Genomic DNA, 19,723 nt, shown 5'->3' on the forward strand with positions numbered 1-19,723 from the left:
CCTTTAGATGTTCAGTTTTATTGCTGTATGCTATTTACGATAATGTGTGTTATATAACAGTTCAGCATCGTTCTGTTGATGTTTGGAGTTTTTACTCTCTCTTATGGGCCGAGCTCCAAAACACTACACTTCCCATGATGCCGTAATGCAGTAGCTCTTTTTATTAGAACCCCATTGCCTCCTAAATGGCAATTTCTTTCAGATGCAATGTTGCAGAGGTGTTTTGTTAAAATGTAAGTCTCAGGCCCAACCAAATTCAGATGAAACTACACCCATTTCTGTATGATGAAAGCCTCAGTGGCGTATGAAAACTACAGTAGCTTGGAAAGGAGGGGCTCCCAGTGATAACATATTTCAAGTTGATCTGATGTTGTATAGAAATTCAGGCACTGTGACACTAAATGTGTAATGTCATACAAACTTACAAATCAAACCTCATGTGTAAAACTGGTGGAGTGCCCCTTTAATTAAGGTTTCCCCGAGTGATGGTCAACTCACCACGATGATGCCGAATCTGTCAAACGTATTTATTTTTAATATGAAATGAAAGACAGCAGACATTGAATTCTTGTCATCACCTCAGTACAGATAACATGACAGTAATAAAAAGTATTCACACTGGGCGTGAGCAGAGACCGAAGTGAGATGTGAAACACCAAAACAGTACATGTATGCATACAGTGTCTAAGAGGAGTTCCTTGACTGTGTGACACATCACAAGTGACGATGAACAAGCCCAGCAAACGTTTTGTGCGGGAAAACTGATTCAGAACAGACCTTTCTTTGAGTCCTCAACACCACTGAGGGTTAGGACAGCCAATAGTTTTATTTCTGAGTATTTACCGTCTGTCTCTGCCTGTGTTTACAGACCTGTCCCAGTTGTGGGAAACTCGTGCGGTAAGTCACACCACTCGAGCTACACAGCTGCAAACACGTCCTCCTTTTTGGTGCGTTAACGAGCTGCAGGCTAGCTTCTAATCGAATTTAACGTGGCTTCCAAAAGCTGTTATCTCTTAATGACGTGAGCCGATTAGTTTAAGCTCGCGCTGTAATGATGTGACACAGTAAACTGAAAGCAGTTTGACGCTGTGTTTTTTAGTTGTCACAGTGTATGGAGTAGAGAAACTATTTTACAGTACACTCAACACTACATTTACATATAAGACTCCCTGTCTGAGAAACATTGATCGGAGCTGAGACTAAGTCGCTTTTAAACAGCAGTTTATGAGATGAATGTTTATAGACATTTCTTACAATATAATACAGTATTTGAAATTAAAAACAGCACATTGGTAAAAGTGTTAGAGTTGAAAGTTGAGTTTTAGTAGTCCTTGTGGACGTCTGCATGGTCCAGCACTCCTGTTTTTGCGCTGGATTTCTAGGCTCACTCACAGCAAAACTTGGCTCGTCCATAAAAGTCTAGACATCGGCACACCCCGACTGTCCCACGGCCCCGCTCCTCAGTTGACTTTGGCCATTAGCTGCTCTGTGAAAAGCTTCTTCAGCTGAGCCACCTCCTCGCTCAGAGAGTTCAGCTGAGACTTCAGGTGAGTGTTCTCATGCTTGTACTGCATCTCGCTTTGTCCTTGCATGGGAAGAGGCTGGAGGTTGCAGCCAGCAGCGGAGGCGTTGTACTGAGGGGACTGTCTCCCCCTCCTGCCTTCCTCCCCCTCCAGCTGCTGGAGCCAGGAGCCAGTGCACTGCCCTGCTCCTGTCTCACCCGCACTCAGTCCTTTAGGGGCCTCCCTCGGACCTTCCCGTCCTGCTGTGGATGGCGCGGGGCTGCGTCTGTCCCCTGCGGCATCACCTGTGTCCCCGCTGCCTGGCGTCTTGAAGCGTAGCTTGTGAGGAAGGTTTTTCATTGACTCAGCTTGGTCCAGCTTGCCTGGGGTGGGTCCTGCAGTGTGGAGGACGTCAGCAGGGGAGGGGTGGAGGTCATAGCCCAGCTCCTCTGCCCTGTGGGGTGATAATTTCCCATGGTCGCTCAGCCGGTCTTCAAAGAAGATCGGACTGCCCACGCTGGACCCACCTGGCGTGGAGAACCCCGAGTCCTCCGACATGTTGCCAGCATCCCTGGAGCCCCTGGTGCCCAGTTGGCCGGTCTGGCTGTTGGGGTGTGAGACTGAGGAACTGGGGAGGCCTCCATCCCCTCTGTGGACATAATAGTGAGGAGTCAAGGTTTGAGAGGTGTGGTGAGGAGCTGTGGTGAGGGGCAGAATAGGGGCGTTTGAGGGGTCTTTGACCAGGCCAAAGCGGAACTTCAGGGCCAAAAGTTCCGCCCTGAGGCGAGCGTTCTCCTCCAGCAGAGCCAGAACCCGGCTCTCCAGGACCATATCATTCACACGCCTCTTCTCTCGCGAGCGCTTCGCTGCCTCGTTGTTCTTCCTCCTCTTGTCCCAGTAGCCCTCGTCCTTTTTGTCAAGAGGGATGAACTCGCGCTTGCGCCGGATGCTGGAGGGGGGACTTTCTTTGCGTTTGATGGCAGAGGGGCGGCCCAGCAGGGAGCGCGCCAGCATGCTGCTGGAGGTCAGGATGGAAACGGCTTCATCGGTGAAGGACATAGGCCCTCCTCCTCCTCCTCCTCCGCTTGGGGCTGCAGTTGACTCCAGAGCCTGGAGCACAGCCACTTCCTGCTGCCCCCTCATCTGCTGGGACTCCTCCTCAAACATCACACAGTCAGGGGTCCACTGAGTCTCTCCTCGCTGCTGAGGGTGGAGGGTGCCGCTGCGTGGTGCTGAGTGCTCGCTGGACTCTCCGCGTGCAGCAACAGTGCCACCTAGCGTTCAGAGAGGCGCGAGAAGAGGGATTTAGCGGTTACGCAAGAGCCATTACAACACAATATTATGTAACCCCATTACATCTGTCCAATAAAACGGGAGCGACTTGTACCATAACCTTGCAAACCTCATTACGCGTTCAATATGGGACAGTGCAACACCAAGCTGTCCGGCCACACCACACTTCAGCCAGACTGCAAGCATCCAGCGCCCGTTAGAATAAAAACGAGGTGAAAGAAATCTCCATCACAACGCGACATTAAGCTGTTCAGATCCTAACCTACATTTGTAGTTTAAGACCCAAACAAGCATTTATGGGCTCGTTTCTTGTTCCTCGTTATATTTTGTCTCCCATCTTTATTAAAGCGCACGAGGGGGGTTTCCGGTCTGAACGTTTTATTCGCCTCATCAGCACTGACCCACATGTCTGATCTCCGGTCGGTTGCTTTGATACATCTGAGCTGACCCGGCTCAGCTCAGCAGCATCACTCACAGTAAAGAGGCAACTCCAAAGTTGTTGTTTTTCGTCTCTGCACGAGCTGCATCTTCTGTCTCCGTTTACTTTATTTATAAAAAAGTAAACACTGTAAGGCAGGAAAATACTACTTTAAATACTATAAGCTACTACATAACAGAATACTGAAACTTCTGCCCGCATCAGTGAGGACTTACAACTGAACACAGCTGTAAGTCCTGTAAGATATTTAAAGATCTGTAACCAAAGTAAATTTAACTGTAATTTGAAAGACTATTTTGAGATTTAAGTCTTAGGAGAACGTGCGATTATTCTAATATATCGTCTCTCACGTGTCCTTAATGTTAAAAGAAACTTCTGGAAAAATGCAAAATGCGGAAAAGTGAATAAAAAAGATCATGTTACCTCTCAGGACTGATGAGAGCTGGTCTTCTGGTCGGGCTCAGGAAGGAGCGCTGCTCCGCGGCTCGACGCTGCAGATCCACTCCGCGCTGTTACTTAATATTATCACCGGCGTGGCGCACCTCCACTCTGCTCCACTTGGAAAACGGCAGCTGCTATTTGTAACGCGGAGTTCAGCCCAGGACGGTCCCTATCCTCACTTGAACCAGCGGGGCCCTTTTTGTGTGTGTATGTGTGTGTGTGTGTTTCTGAGACCGCCTCCCTCTGTCACACCCCCACCCCCCTTCCTGCCGTCCAAAGGAAAAGCTCCTATCGGCTTTCACATAACATCACAGTTCAGCCATCATCATCATCCCCAGCGCCACCGCCGTCATCATCTGCCCTCCCTCGCCCCGCCCCCTCTGACAGGATAATCTTCCCATAACAATTAGATAATGTTGCGCCTCGCTCTCTCCCCAGCATAAAGAGGCAGTTACTGTGAGTCGGTCTTCCAAGATAAGTATATGACTCAGTGTATGAGCCCCAGTGTGTGTGTGTATATATATATACATTTATATACAGTGAAGTGTGATTATAGTGCTTCCCCTGTTTGAGGTCCAGGTGACCCTGGTCCCTCACCTGCAGCTACCAGCTCTCTCTGGTTTTGAACTGCTGAATGTTCCCTATCACAGTCAACTCAGGGTCTCAGAACGACTGATGAAAGACGCTGGAGTTTTAACTGGTGATGACAGTAGTTTTTTATGCAACAGTACTCCTCCCAAATCCTGAAGAAGTCCATTTTTTTGTTTATGGATTTTTATAACAGGTTGTTCATAAGAGGTCTAAGAGGGAGTTACACCTGCCTGGAGATGAGGTGTTGATGATCAGTCTGTCTTTATGAGCTTCCCAGCTCAATAAAATGGATTACTGGCAGCAGCAATGAGTTGAATTGACCTCAATCATACCCAACACTATGTAGGATACAGTACTGTACAGGTCTTTGTCTGGGAATGACGTCTTGGCAAACACAGTATGTTTTTGTTCTTGCACAGCCCTTATAGCATATAAAACATGAACTATTTCTTTATGAGGTGTAATGATAATATGCATCATGCTCATTTTTGTCATATTTAGTTCATCAAATGTCCCTGTTAGTAGCAAAATTCAATTTCAAGTGTCTACATATTAGATTTTAATAAGACCAGAAGGCAAATTTAAAGGAAAAATAGTTGATTGTGCAATTACTGTAGCAGTGGAGTCTGTGGGACTGCAAGCAATGAGAGCGAGAAGTCAAAATACAAGGCTTCATGCAAAACTGCCCAACTAATACTTCTTAAATAAGTGAATGCTGAACACATTATGATCCCTTCCTCATGGCTCTCAGGCTTGAGGAGCCCTCAAAGCCCCCAGTTTCACTGCATGCTAATTGTTTTTGGTAATTGCACATTTGTTGGGGAATTTAAGCCAGTAAAGTACAACATCATCTAAAGCCCATGTTAAAATGGAATTATATGGTGCACGTCCCTGATGAAGTCATGTTTAATGAAATGATCACAAACAACACAAATCATTCCAGTTAGGATTACTTGTTGCACAGGACCACCGGGTGCACACACATTGCTCAGAGGGCAGTAGGTTTGAAGACAGGAGGAGGAGGAGAACATGTTTTTGCCTCGGGGCCCCCTAACTAGGTCAATCCGGTCATGTGTGTTACAAACAGGTTTTAAGGAATTTTTCATGACTATGAAAGTATGGAAGAGTCTCATTTCAACATTTCCTGGCGTTGGAGCTTTATTACATAGACCTTTCCTGGAACTCTCCTAAGAATTTACAGTGATATCAGTTCCCTTCCAGGAAATTATTAGGAAACTACAGGACCCGTAAATAGTGTGTTCAAGGCAACCTAAAGATTCAGTGAGGACAGATCGCCTGAAGTGCTGGCGCTGTAAAATTACGTAATGTGTCATACACATAGATACGCAAATACGTGTATTGTTGACAGAACATAATAATTCATAATGAGTAATAACTCACTTACTTTTGTCTGTTGCCAGGGTTCAAATCTTTATCTCAATACTATTCTGTGCATTACACAACATCTTACTCATTGGTACTCTGATGAGTGATTGGTCTCATATAGTGTCTTTGAGGTAGTAAGATAACACAATACTGTGTGTGCGTGTGTGTGTGTTTGTTGATGGCCTGCAAGCAGCTACACTTGTATGTTGGGCAGCGTGCAACACGTGGTTCTGTGTACCGAGTGTGAAACGAGCATGTGGGCTTCGGCCGAAGGCCTCAAGCGACCTCTGTTTTTACAGTGAGCACTTGCACATTTGTGTGCTCACAGGAGACAATGAACTGCATGTACTGTATCATATCACATATGTAAACCCCCTGAGCAAACACGCCGGAGTTTACGCAGAGATACACTCCGAGCCCCTTGCCCCTAACTATTTGGCCACCTTTGGTTTGTGACAGAGACAGAAGCCAGTGCCTGCACAGTCACAGTACAATAGCTGCTTCAAACAAGACTTCGTTAATGTGGAATTTTCCACTTGAATGTTCCATCATAGAAAACAGGCTCTGTGGGTTTGGTTGAACTCTACGACTTGTAATGTGCTGTTGTCAGTTATGACTGCAATGCAAGGCTGTTTGACAGTGTTTGTGTAATCTTAATGACAGTTCAGTTTATAAAATGCTAAAGACAATTAAAGATATTACGAAAAACACGCTTGTTTTTGCAGAAAGTTGGAGAAGATCAATCAGTTCTCATCTCTGTGGGGTATAATGAAGTTATTGCTTGTACTTGGTTAGCTTAACTTAGCACAAAGACTGGAAACAGGGGGAAACAACTAGCCTCGCTCTGTCCAACAGTGACAAAGTCCACCGACCAGCAACTCTGAAGTCCACTAATTAGCACATCACATCTCTTTTGTTTAATCCAAAGGTGGCTTGGGTTACCTTTGGACACAGCCAGTCTTTATGTTAAACTGAGATAACTGGTTGTTGGTGGTGGCCACATAGAGACATGAAAACGGTATCAATCTTCTCAGCTGAAGTCACAGCTCACATAACAATCGAAGCAAATAATGTTGAACCTTGCCTTTAAATTGAGATGAGAGGATTGAGATCGGAGATGTCTCACTGGCAGCACCTTATTACTAAAACAAGCAGCAGAGTTCAGTTTAAGTTGGTAAAGTGTGTGATCCTGCTTGGAACTCATAGATTCAAATTAGTAGCTGAGTCGGTTACATGAGTTAAACTACATAATAAGAGATTTTCCATAATAGCGGTCATTTCAAATCACTGCAACCACAGCGATTATGTTGGAGACAATACTATATATATTTTTTTTTTATTCATGCACAAAAGATGAGAATTTTCCAGGCTTGTGTGCACCCAGCTAATGCCATTTCCTGGCCACAGAAGATTGATACTTATCTGATCCTGAGAGGCCTCCTGGTTGGGGGCTAACAACAGAGTACAAACGATAGCAGCTTAGCAAAGACTCTGAGCGCAGAGGAAGACAGAGATTAACACTGGGCTGCATCAGATTCTCCATTAACTGTATGTACTGTACATCCTCCGCGCCCACAGCATTGCACCCCGCACGAAAGCAGCTTAAACTACATGCAATGATGTGCCACTCAGGCTTTGCGAACTTCCCCAGCTCAATAAAATGGATTGCTGGCACAAACAGCAAACAAACCGTGTGCACATAGTTGTATTTAAAGGAGTAGGCCAATCTGCCGCCCACGCTACTGCCTTCAGGCACACTCATAAAATGATAGATTGGGAAATTACATTAGAAGAGTGTCGGCCTTGTAAGCCACTTTCACCTGTGGGTCTCATAATCCGAAGTGCCAGGAGGTCCCTTTGTATTAAAACGACAATCACTGAAGCCGAGAGAGTCAAAACCTGGATATTATAAAACTGAAAATCAAGGTTTTATTAACTTAAGAAGAGATGGCCTTGTCAGTTAAATATTTCAAACGGCTGAAATTACTCTCCACCTACAGTACGACCATAAATTAACATTCTATGATTGAGAATTTCCTGGTTTTCATCATTCAACTGCAGTGAAACAATGAAAGAAATTCCATTTTTACCACTGACTCTGCAGAAGCCGTTTTTCATTTCAAACGATCAATTACTTATTTTTATTATTATTACAGTATTACAGTAGCTGTAGCTAAGTCTTGGGAGGCATAGGAAGAAAAAGTGAGTCAGAAATGAAAGAAGAGAAGGTTTAATGCAACAGGAGGTGAGTTACACCATGCACCAGTTCAGCTTGTGAAATATATGTATGTAACACTTCTACTTGAGAAAGTGGTTCTGCCCTAAGCTTCACTGGAAATGAAAAAAAAAAAGCATGTCAAAGAGGATCTGAGCACAAACGAAGCACAAAAAAAAAAACAAGAAAACGTGTCAGAATGAGTTCCACGTCTGATGATTTGTTTGCTAAGCGTTTGAGACATAACTGGGTCCTTCTATGTGGAAAGTGAGCGCAAACGCTCCAGAATCATTTGTTATTCTTACATTTCCTCATGTCGCATTACCCAACACAAGCATGAGCAACTCAGGCAGGACCGTGTCGCAGTCGACCGACTTCGTAGGAAAACAACACGAGGAGAGGAGGAACCGAGTTCAACAAGTTCGAGCTGAATTCTTGACATTCTGGCAGACCCTGTTATGGAATAGCTCACCTTGTAGCTTTGACCCGCAGGGTAAAGAGGGCACAACAGAGCCGGCTGAAAAACATCTCATGTCTCAGGGGAGCCTGCAAATATTTGCAGGAGGAATTTTAGTCGCGCTGACGGCCTGGAACTTTAATACTGAACAGTGTGAACAAAGTAAAAGACAGCATTTACAGGAAAAGACAGGAAATGCAACAATGAAAGATGACAACAAGTCACATTCATCTGGTTGTACAATGCTCAAGATAAACTCTGTGTGTGTTGTAACAAACAGTATAAGCACTGAAGTTTGTTCCAGTTGTACAAATGTACAAAGTAGCTGAAGGTTTCTTTCTTAGGTTTGTCTTAATCCTTGAAATTTCAAATAGAAGAGAGCACTGAGTGAGGGTGGGACAATTAATCTTGCTGGACTGGAATGGAGCAATTCTGCTCTGCCTTTTCCACTTCAACACTCTCAGATTCAATAAAATAAGCAAACCTTGAGATCAAGCCTCTCTCTATGTTCTAAAAGCGTTTGCTCGCTTGCAACATTAAAAGCTGGAACACACTGTTCGAAAGTGTTTGTCATGCTTATAATAGTAGTCCTAACTGGCTCCACACTGGAGTGCAAGAAGCATGCTGTTTATTTCCATGTCTTCTACGTGGATCATCAGCTGACGAGGATGCAGACTTCTTGCCTTGAACACACAACTTTGGCCTCAGTCTTTCAGCATCATATCGTGTGTGCAGCCATCAAGTGCATAATCATAAGTGATTTAAAATGAGTGTGCCGGAAACCTTAAAAAGTCAGCTGGAGATGACGTTTTCACACAAATCATGGCGCTAATGTTAGCTTGAATGCCACGTTAATTTCCCCCCGTGCTGTATTAGCACTAACAGTTCTCTGGTTTTGGATTATTTGTGGTGGTAGCGGTGCTGTAAATTATTTTAATAATGCTTAGAGAAGAATGGTAGAGGTTGTAAACCACCAGTTTCCCAGAGGGGAGCTCCTCCAGCCTGCCAGTAAACACTGATTTTAACATGAACACTTATGAAGCGCTTTCAGAATAATATTTCGCAGCCTCAGACAGTATCATTTTTGCTTCCTGGCTTTCTTCATAATTCATCCGCTCTGGGGTGGATTCTGTCTGCAGCAGTGGTGGGCAGCAGGGTGGATATAAATATCTGTGCCCTGTTCTTGCCAAGTGGGTGGCACAGACAAGACTCGCAGCAAGACTGTTTACATCAGCTGACCGGCTTTAGAGAAACAGCCACCGGGAGTCAGACGGATGAGCTGGGAGGTGTTAGTTAAAGTTGACGGGCAAAGGCGTGTTACGTAAAAATGCCCTGCGGGAGGCGGAGGGGACGAGCTTAAAATACACTCTGAACCAGACCACAGGGGAAGTCCGGAGAGGAGGACAGGGAAGGGAGGAGGCCGTCACTCTGCTGACACAGTTAGCTGCTGCGGGAAGAAGGTCGCATGGATGCAGTCCACTGATCACCTGCTGAGCGTCACCTGTCAGCTCAGCACCGCTTTCTCCGATCCTTCCTCCAGCTCCTCTGTTTGATTTTATTTGGACACAGATTTTTTAATAGCCATTCCCTCTGTGCTCCCTTTGCTGTGTCCTAACAACCCCTCGCGGTCTGATGTTGTTTAAAAAAATCCTTTGTTCATGTTCGCTTCATTATAGCTCAGAAGAAAATCCCTCTGCAGTGACACAGCGTGCTGCGCCAACACACTGTCATCCAAGCGCACGCCAGCTTGGCCTCCTTTCACCTGCTACATAACGTTATCTAACGCCGCCTCGGTGATAGTCGACCGGCATTATAAAAGATACGAGGAGCTGTCTTCTGTGCTGTCAGTAATATTAGATATTAGCAGAAACAAATGGAGACTCATAATTAATGCATCATCTATCTGATCCCTGCACATGATTATCACATCAAATCAAGTTGTGCTTCGCTGTTTGCCCTCCCTCTTCTGCTCCTTTATCTCAGCCCTGCTCCCTCTCTTTCTACAGTTACACAAACTCATTGCATTATGATGTAATGCAATAAGTCACAAGAGCTGTAATGATTTTATACCCACTGCCTTTCTGACATATGTGGTGTGAGTTTTTAACTTGTGAAAACTCCTGAAGCTTTCCCCTTAAAGAAGCTGTTTGTTGGAAAGTGTTGTTTTCCTTTTACCAAGTGATGTGAAGTTAAAACTTAGCTTAGCCTTGCTAACAATTGCTGGGACAACTCAGTTTTTGATTAAGCCATATAATGTGTTAATTAGTGAGCTTTGCGGGTGCTGCTAAGCAGATCTCGTTGCTTTTGGACAAAGCTAGGCTAACTCTTTCCGGTCTTTATGCTAAGCTAAGCTAACTGGCTGCTGTCCCCTCATGTTCATCATATAGGCATTGAGAGTGGAATCAATCTTCGCATCCAACTCTTTCCTAAAACGACGAACTATTTATTTAAATGTTAAGTAAGCACTTTTTTATTTAGCCCGAATCTGCTCTGCTACATTTCCAAATTTATATCCAGAAAAATGTGTAACAGCGTTTGACACACAACCAAATTTAGCCGTCTTGATGATTCTTTTTTTTTTTTTTTTTGCTTGGCTGGTGACTAAGAAAAATGCAGTTAAAAAGAGAGCTATGCTCATGTTGTGAATCACCGCTCCCCTGAGACATGTACGCAGAAACACATTTATGTAACAGCTTGTCTATACCACAGACACACAGCGGAGCCTCTATCCAAGGCTCATGCACATGAGAGATGTATTGCGGGAGCTATAAATAGGCTATGACTCAGTTTGTTTGACTTGGGGGGGCTGTTTCATAACAAGCAGAGCGTGTGCGTGTGCGTCTGTGCGCATGCGGGTGTACGTTTATTGATAATTTGTTGTCAGCGCAGTCGTTTGTATGTGCCCCCGATCAAATGTTTCGGCCATTGCTCAGCTCACTGCATCAGTCACCACCCCCAGTGTGCTCCAACCTCCTTCAGCCAGGGGATGTTTCCTCTATCTGGGAAACCTAAAGCAAGCGGCCTCTCCAACACGGTGCCATCACAGACCCGGCTGTCTGCTCTGCAGTCAGACAAAATACTTCAGCATCATTTGAGCGCTGGCCCCTGACACAAATTAGAGGAAAACATTTGCAAAGGCACTCAGACCAATTGTGAGGCAGAAGCCAAGAGCCTCAGACCCGCTTTCCTCCTCGTGCTTCTATTCTTGGGCTCTGAAATACGTCACGCTGTTTCCAAAGCAACCACTTTTGATCATTTGGGGAGGGGGGAGGGGGTGGGGTGGCTTATGAAATGCTCATAAAACAAATTACATATATTAGAGGGGACGTGTCTCGGGAGAATGTGGAAGGATTAATCCAAATAACAGGAAAATCTGGACAACATGCACACAGCTGTGGACAGAATGACACAACTGACAAGGCTGAATTAAAAAAAACAACAACTCTTTTCCAAATTGTAATCAAGCAAGTGTGAAGTTACTGGAGGGTTTGTTTTTTTGTTTTTTTTCCTGTAGCCAAATGTCTTCTCCGATCTGTCACACTAACTGACACCAGGACTGGTTCGAGCGGTATCCTGAAGTGAGCAGGGAGCTTTGTGACATAATGATGATAAGTTTGTTTTGTTTTCTTCCGCTGACCCAGAATTCAGAGCAGCCGCAGCACACTCCGCTCTGCTGCTCCCTGTTGTTTCCCTGTATGCTTGTTACAGTCAGTACTGATATGCAAATAAGTAAGAACAAAACAGTGAATTTGATCTGCAAGCCTTTGTCTAAAACCAGAGTTTAGTGTTTGTTTTCAGCTGAAATTAATGTAAAACATTAACCGCAAACAGGGTGGTATCAAACTTATTATGGTCCGAAGGGGTCTCACAAAAATCATCTTGTAAAAAGAAAAGCTCCTCTTCACCATTATCAATAATCATATGAGAATCATATCATAATCAATATCTCAGAGTAATACATGTATGGAAAACATAACAAAATTGCGATGAAGAGGAGTAGGAGAAACAGTTATTGAAGCCACATAATGAGTAACAGAGGACAGGCTGCAGCTCTGAAGCTGCTGACGGACTTGCGCACCGCTATATTTTCCACCCAGCCCAGATACCGCTTCATATGAATATATATGAATTAGATCAGATGACGCTGTAGCCGGGTGTGTGTGAGATCACATGTCTGATCGCCCATCATATCAGTTACATGGCTGAGAGTGCTGGAGGCGTTTCTTCCAGGCACCTTCCAAAGAGTGCACGGTCAAAAGCCATCTTTGTAATCTAACTATTTGACCTTTGATATTTTATCATTTTTCCAATAAATCTCAAATGCTAAGAATGAATCTGGGAGGAGACAAAGTTAACCCAAAAAATTCAGCAGAAAGAGAAAATGCACAATGGTCCCCTTTCTCTGAAATCCTCTCCCCCTTAATCATTTTCATACAGTCCCTAAGATGTCAAACTAAGGGCTGCCGTTTTTAAGTGTGTTTTCAGCGAGGATTTAAAAAGGGATTTGGCAAGTCACACGGTGTTTGTTCGGCCGCATTGCTGAAAATTTACTGCTACGTTATCAGCGCTATCAGCCATGTAAGATAACTCTGCGTGCACTCAATAAACAGCATTCGTCCTCGAAGCTGCTGTTCTATATGTGTAAACACATCACCTCTCTCATTCAGGCACTAGTTTGCATCGCTGTCGTAATGAACGTCAGTCCAGAACAAAAACAGATGGAAACCCCGGCGCGAGAAGGAGTTTAGGTGTCAGAGTACATATTTGATTAGGTGTCAGGCGGGCAGCTTGGACAGAACGGGGTTAAGGCAATTCAATTATTCAATTTGGGAACAAAGGGTGCATAGAGGAGGAGTGCATGGCCATAGCTGGTTATGTAAAGCATGCTTTGCGGTTGCATAATCTGTTCATAATCAGAGGGTAGCACAGATATAGATGGCCCAGTTTCCACCTTGTTCATTCCAGCATGGCGGTGGCACAGTGTCCTGGGCGCTCAGGTTCACCCGAGGGAGCCCTGGCAGAGGCTTTGATATTGTTGAACCTCAGCCATCACAACAGTGCTCGGCTCTCAGTTCCCACGGAGAGACGGTTAATGCTGCATGTGTTTGTTTTTCTCGCTGTTCGAATGTGGACAGATGTTGAAGTCGAGTGAGTCATAATTTGTTCGTTCGATAATCTCTCCAGTCTCTTTGCCATGACACTCCACGGCACACGCTGCCTAGTACGACCCCTCTAAGCCATGACGCATAGATTATATCTGAAGCAGACGTGCATCATTCAAAACAATGTTTCTTCCACTGCCCAGGCTCTTTGAGTGTGTCTAATTCCTCAGTGTGCCACTTACAAATCACACAGGACACTCAAATTTCCCTTTAGCTTTTCTTCCTTTTTTAATCTTTGTTCTCGCAGCAGTTCCAAAGTTATGTGTAGAAGCAACGTTTTCCAAAACAACATGCAGATACAAGACTCAACTGTGGCTGAAATCTTTTCTGAAAATTAAAACACACACCACTAACCCACGCTGTCTGGTGATATCCTGATCAGCCGGTCGAGAGAATCGGCAAAAAGACGTCTTTAGGTGGTCGATGTGTGCTCAGTGTGAGCTGCAGCTGCCAGTCGATGCATCAGGGGGCCGAAATGGAAACAAATAGGCTGGAAGCCAACAAACAAACAAAGGTGGATCTTGTTTTAAGGCTGATATTCAGACATTCAGTGAGGTTCATTCTCAATAACTTTTCATCAGTTTCACCATATTAGTGTGCAGCTCAGTGTCAGTCTTGATTGATGAGGACGGGAAAGTGTTCAGTTAACCTGAAGTTAGGGACTGTCTACTGTCTCAAAGTGCACCCAAATTGGCTAACTTCCATTCTTGCAGTGCCTGTAGTGTACGCTTACATTTGCCAGGGGTTGAATCAGCCAATCAACTTGCTTGATGCCAGGTCTGCAGGAGATTTCGTTGAGATGTGTGAGGTGTGTTCTTTGGCTCCTCAGCGTGCTTCTGAGACTATACTTATAAATAGTATAATCCAGTTTAACTGATGTGTTTGGCTAACGTATCACTATCTCAGGTAACGCCGGCTGGCGTTGCCGGAGTATTAATTAATCCAGGAAAGAGCAGGACAGCGCTCCCATTATTAGCTTTAAGTGATGGCGTTCGCCACTGGCACACGCGGTACGGAGAATACTACACAGCGGATTTACTCATTCCGCCAAATGTGTAATACACTTGGCGATCAATGCTGGCCCGTGTCACGTTTTGTGTCGCCCGGGCGTAACAGCATCAGCTGCTCATTCTGCGGTGCTGTTGGCAGTAATAAATATGCAGTGTCTGCGTACTTTTTCTAAATAAAGAGTGACGGTTGCACTCCACCCCAACCTCCACCCCTAGATCTTTGTCCTTGCTACCATTATCATTATCGTACGCACCTTTATACACACATTGGCGAGGCAAACCATCTCCTACTGGACCTGCAGGCCTATTACTAAGCTAGTTACGAAACAAACTTTGTGGTTTGTATCTATTGATGGAGAGTGCTCACTCTTACATTGTGATGAAACTCCGGGCTGCCTAACCTTGTGACTGTAAGGTCAAATGTCACTTTTTTCCTGGTCAGTGCAGCTGTACTTTGAGGGCAGTTGGCAAAGCTTTGATAATGATAATACAGGATAAATCTAAGACTGTGTGGTCGCTCCTTTAATTGTACATTGCTCACGAAAGTCGTCTTTCTGTTTCGTCTGCTACATCATGCCGCTGCTGTCTTTATAAAAGAAGAAGCAGAATCTATTATGTGAGGCAAGTCTGATGTTTCACAACATGAAGTGGATCTTGTTGCATGAGTCTCATACTCCTGTGACCAACTATGGTCAGATTTCCTGAAATCCCCTTTGTTCAAAGCTTATCGTGTCTCCTTTTCAAATCCACATTGAAAACATTATTGTGACCGTAGCAGAGTGCGGATAATAGAAGCACATGTGTAAACATTAACATTTTGTAACAGCTGTCATGAAACAGACATTACCATGTCTTAAATGAAAGCAACACGGTGCCTCATTCATGCTACTGATATGAAATTTAGGTTAGTCCAAAGAACCAAGGGTAAAACTTTCCACAGTAAGGAACACAGTGTACTGCAGGGTGTACCTTTCTTCCTTCTTTTTTTGTTTTTTCTGTTTAATCTTTCATAAGACTTAACTTAATCCTGACCAGGAACCATGCTGGATGTATTTTCTAATATTTATGTAACTTCCTATATGCTCTGATGCAAAAAGACTTAATCCCATTTAACAAGTAATCTTTTCCATTGTTTCAGACTTTCGCAGTGAAAATGTTAGTAATTGGTTACGCTTGTTTTACAAAGGAGGAATCTATGGGCTGATGTATTGTCCACAGTGTGTATGTATCTGACTGCCATTCAGTTGAAATTCAAGCATTTTTGTCATAGACCTAATTTCCCCCACACCCCCCCCACCCTTGATACTAAAAGCTCTGAGAGTGCTTATTGTCATTTGCATGGGAAGCTTCCTTTTTTGGTTTAAGGATCTTCGCCTTTATGTAATGCAGACTGCATCCTAATCCCAGCGGTGTTCCATACAGTGGAATGAAAGGATTTTCTAAAAGTCATGCGAGAATACTGTCATTCCTTTAAAAGCCAAAATAGAAAGGGAGTCAGTTCAGCGGCTGCCACCAGAGAGGCAAACCGTGCAGAAAGGGCTTTGAACAGTCGGCTGAAAGAGCTTAACCCAAAGCAGAACTGCAGCCGCCCAGGCCAGCAGCCAAGGGATGGAAGAAAGTATGAAAGATGAGAATCTTGTTCAGTAAAAGGATTAGTCCCAGAGTGAACGCTGAAGTCTCTGCGACCTCAGACCACCCTGCTCACGCCCTGATCTGACCACCGACTCACCCTAAACAACTATAGCAACGTCATATTTTCCTCTATTATTACACAAATGACATAATTCCAGCATGCCAGAAGCTTCAATTTGGGCAGCATTTGGACTTCAGCTGATAGAGTGAGGAAAAGTAGTTGGCAGACATTGTTTTGATTTTTGTCTTTCCTGCTACCCTCATTATGAAAGCAGGAGTGCAAAGTCACTAATTTCCTGTAATAATTATTGTCATGACTAACTGAGGACTTTCTAAAATCACCAATTATCCTGTCAGATTGTGGTTTAAGTAACTGCTACTTTTGGGAAGGTGCGACTGACGGAGTAGCTTGTGTTTCTGCTGTTGGCTCTGTCAGGAGGATCTTCCACCTGCTTCAGAGGCTTCTGATGTGCTTCACGTTTTTTTGCTATTTATTGGTTATCGATGTTGTTGCACGGCCACATCGTAAGTTAAACCAAAGACCTCACAGTTGTCAGTGATGAGTTGGATTGCTGCTCTGTAATGAACAACTTTTCAGAATAACTGGAGTTTTACAGCAAATCTAAAAAAATGTTAAATAGCCCTGGTTATTCTACAATAAATCCATATTTATGTTTGAGGGCCAGATAAATGGAAGTAGTACAAAAACGCAGCCAAGTGATGCTCTGAACCCTTTCGCACTGTGAAACTGATGTAAAGGTTGGCTTAATATACAATTCAAATGCAGACGACAAACGGCTAATTTGATCAAGTTCTTCAAACATTTATTTCAAGAGAAAATCATTCTGCTTTCCAGGAAGTATGAGATGACAACAGTGTAAATCAATAGCTCTGAAAACAGAAAGCCCAAGGCGAGGAGACAAGGAGGAGCTGAAGACAAACACACTCATCATCTTATCATACACAGCTTATTTATGTTGCTGTCGACTGTTGTAATGTGGGCTCGTGGAATTAGACAATTGAGTTTTCATTGTGCAAAAAGAAAGAGCGGGAGGAGGAGGAGGAGGAGGAGGAGGACAATAGCTCAACTGAGCAGGGCCATCTGAGGTCTGTTTATTCTGTCCTTACCTCATGCTCCTGCTACCCAGTGTTTATTCATTCATTTCACTCCAGTAATTCAAGAAGAAGCACGGACAAGATAAGCACTCAGAGCCTGTCCCTCTGTGGAATGAGAGAATATGATGAAATATGCACAGTTTCTGTAAACACACGTGGGCCAGAGTATTTCTTTAAATGCTGCGACTCAGCGGTTCTCAGCATTTTCCGCCTGATGGCCCCCGCGGCTCCGTCGGACGGGCCATTTTTTCTGTGCTTTAAAGTGACTATGTCAATCATTTATCCATTACTTTTAACTATTACTAGCCTACTGCTTATTCTTTTTGCTAAATGTTGCAACTTCTTTGCTCACTCGCTGTCTGTTTTCTGTAGCATCCAAATGTTGAGCCTGACTGAGGCAGCAGCAGTGTGTGGAGTATGTGGAAGGGTTTAATTCGGAGACAAGTGAGAGTTCCTTGATGATGGATCCTGACGACGGGAAGTCGTGTGGGTGGAAAGAATGAGTCATCCGTCATCTGTCCGTGGCGTTGGGTGGCTGCCGCCGGGGCCGAGCCGAGTCGAGCCCCATCTCACGGCGCTGGAGGAGCGGTGATGTCAGAGCTGTCGCTGTTCTACTCTCTCATCAGCACCCACTCACAAAGCTCTTGGTATTTGTGAACTCGGGGCAGGGTGGAATGCAATAATAGCGCTGAGTGGAGAGCGCTGTCTTCATTTAGCTCTCTGTCACTGTATTGTGAGCCCTTTGTCAGTCCCATTTTCTCTTCTATTGCTCAACTATCAGAGCCTGCTCAACTATCAACCTTTTTATAAGATGCTTTCTGCCCAGAAGCGTGCATATTACACTGCCACAAGTTAAGATAAGATACACGTTATTAAGTGTATCTTATTTTGGACTGAAACAGCAATGAAAACGAATGTGAAAGTTTTAAGAAATAAAACATTTCAAGTCCTTGAAAGTTCATCCCCTACAGATTTGTTTCTTCCTGTTCCAGAAGAAGTTTATCCCACTCCCGCTTATCCTGGTGAATCAAGCGCAGTCTGAGAAAGATAACACCACAGTGAGATTCATCTCTGTGACGTGCTGTTTGTGTTCTCCTGTGTTTCTTTTTTAGAACGACGTGGCTTTAGTGCGCTCTGTACATGACAGCCCTCATGAATGACTCAGAGTTAGCCAAACATCTGAAGAAATTACCACCCACAAGCTATTGCACAAAATGACGCAGATGTGCTCTTAAGCAACTTTTTTTTTCTTCGTCTTCGTGTGCACTGAATTGATAATACATGTTGCTGGTGGCTCCAGTTCTGTGAAATAAGTGACTCATCATTGGATAAATTACAGAGGTTACGTAACTGCTGTACTTTCTCAGCATATGTTTACCCTTCCTGTGAGGTGTCTTAGCAATCCTAAACATGAAGATGAACAAACCTGCGTGTCTCGATAAAGGGATGCTGTGTTACAGGTTTGTGTCTAAGGATCAGGGTTTTACTATCCTATCAGAGATATGTCATGTATTTTTTTGCAGCCTTATCTTTAAATCTTCATGAAAACACACATAACTTCAGCTGTTTCCTGAGGCACTTGCAATGCTAGGAATTTAATGGCCAGACTCATGCCTGAAGACATGCTGTCTTCTTCAAACTCTTCCTTTTGACTACTAAGGCTATACTGCCCTCTTCTGGTAAATGACACAAAATCATCACATCCGCACTGGACAGATCATTTGTTTTAATTAATATGTTTAGTTATGCACATAAGAGGAGGAATTTAACAGAAGCAATATGAGGCATCACCATGGCAAAATAGATGAATAAATAAACAAATTAAATAATCCAAATCTTATGTGATAACAGCAGGCATCTAGTATTAGTACTAAGATTAGAATTCACAATGACAGGACATAATGCACTCTATCTATTTCCATTCTGTCTTCTAAAGTGTTTCGATGATGTTAGATGAAGACTTAATGTCCTCAAATATACCACATAAACATGTGTTGACAGACTGTGTCGCTTGAACCAATGTATGTACTAAAATACAGATCATTTCTTCGACCCCCAAAGCATCACACCCCACCACCTCATCTGTCAATACTCCATTACAGGTAAAAGTCGTGCAAGTACCTAAAGTAAAAGTACTTGTTGTACAGAACCTGACCCCATGTGACTGATATATCATTACATATATATATCATATGTGTTAACTATATATTGCTTCCCCAGCTAAAGGCTCACAAGATGAATCTGATCTTAATCTAATCTTTTCTTTTTTTAGTGTAAAATTGTGTCAAGTTAACCTCTTTGGGTGTCAAACAGTTATTTGAATAAAACCACATTAGATGTTAGAGACGAAATGTCTCTTTGGTGGAACTGCTGACAACTCATAGACATCTGAACTGACTGAAAATTTGCAAACAAATTTGTTGTCAACAGGAGAGATGGGGCTGGTGTCTCTTAAATGGATGCAACGGGAGGTGTTGAA

The 19,723-nt window shown here is 43.9% G+C and overlaps 1 protein-coding gene across 1 annotated transcript; it reads right to left on the bottom strand.

The window, feature by feature from the left end:
• Nucleotides 1–513: 513 nt before the first annotated feature.
• Nucleotides 514–3,874, bottom strand: nfil3-6 (nuclear factor, interleukin 3 regulated, member 6). Its single transcript, XM_041957287.1, has 2 exons — nt 3,658–3,874; nt 514–2,776 (listed from the first exon to the last, which is right to left on the bottom strand). The coding sequence occupies exon 2, from the start codon at nt 2,667–2,669 to the stop codon at nt 1,461–1,463; it is 1,209 nt and encodes a 402-aa protein (XP_041813221.1). The 5' UTR covers nt 2,670–2,776; nt 3,658–3,874; the 3' UTR covers nt 514–1,460.
• Nucleotides 3,875–19,723: the final 15,849 nt, after the last annotated feature.

Source organism: Chelmon rostratus, chromosome 17 (genome assembly GCF_017976325.1).
Source record: "Chelmon rostratus isolate fCheRos1 chromosome 17, fCheRos1.pri, whole genome shotgun sequence".
NCBI classification, from domain to species: domain Eukaryota; kingdom Metazoa; phylum Chordata; class Actinopteri; order Chaetodontiformes; family Chaetodontidae; genus Chelmon; species Chelmon rostratus.

Bases quoted from the DNA above. Each gene is read 5' to 3' on its own strand.
- nfil3-6 (XM_041957287.1), bottom strand. From the start codon at position 2,669: ATGTTTGAGGAGGAGTCCCAGCAGATGAGGGGGCAGCAGGAAGTGGCT.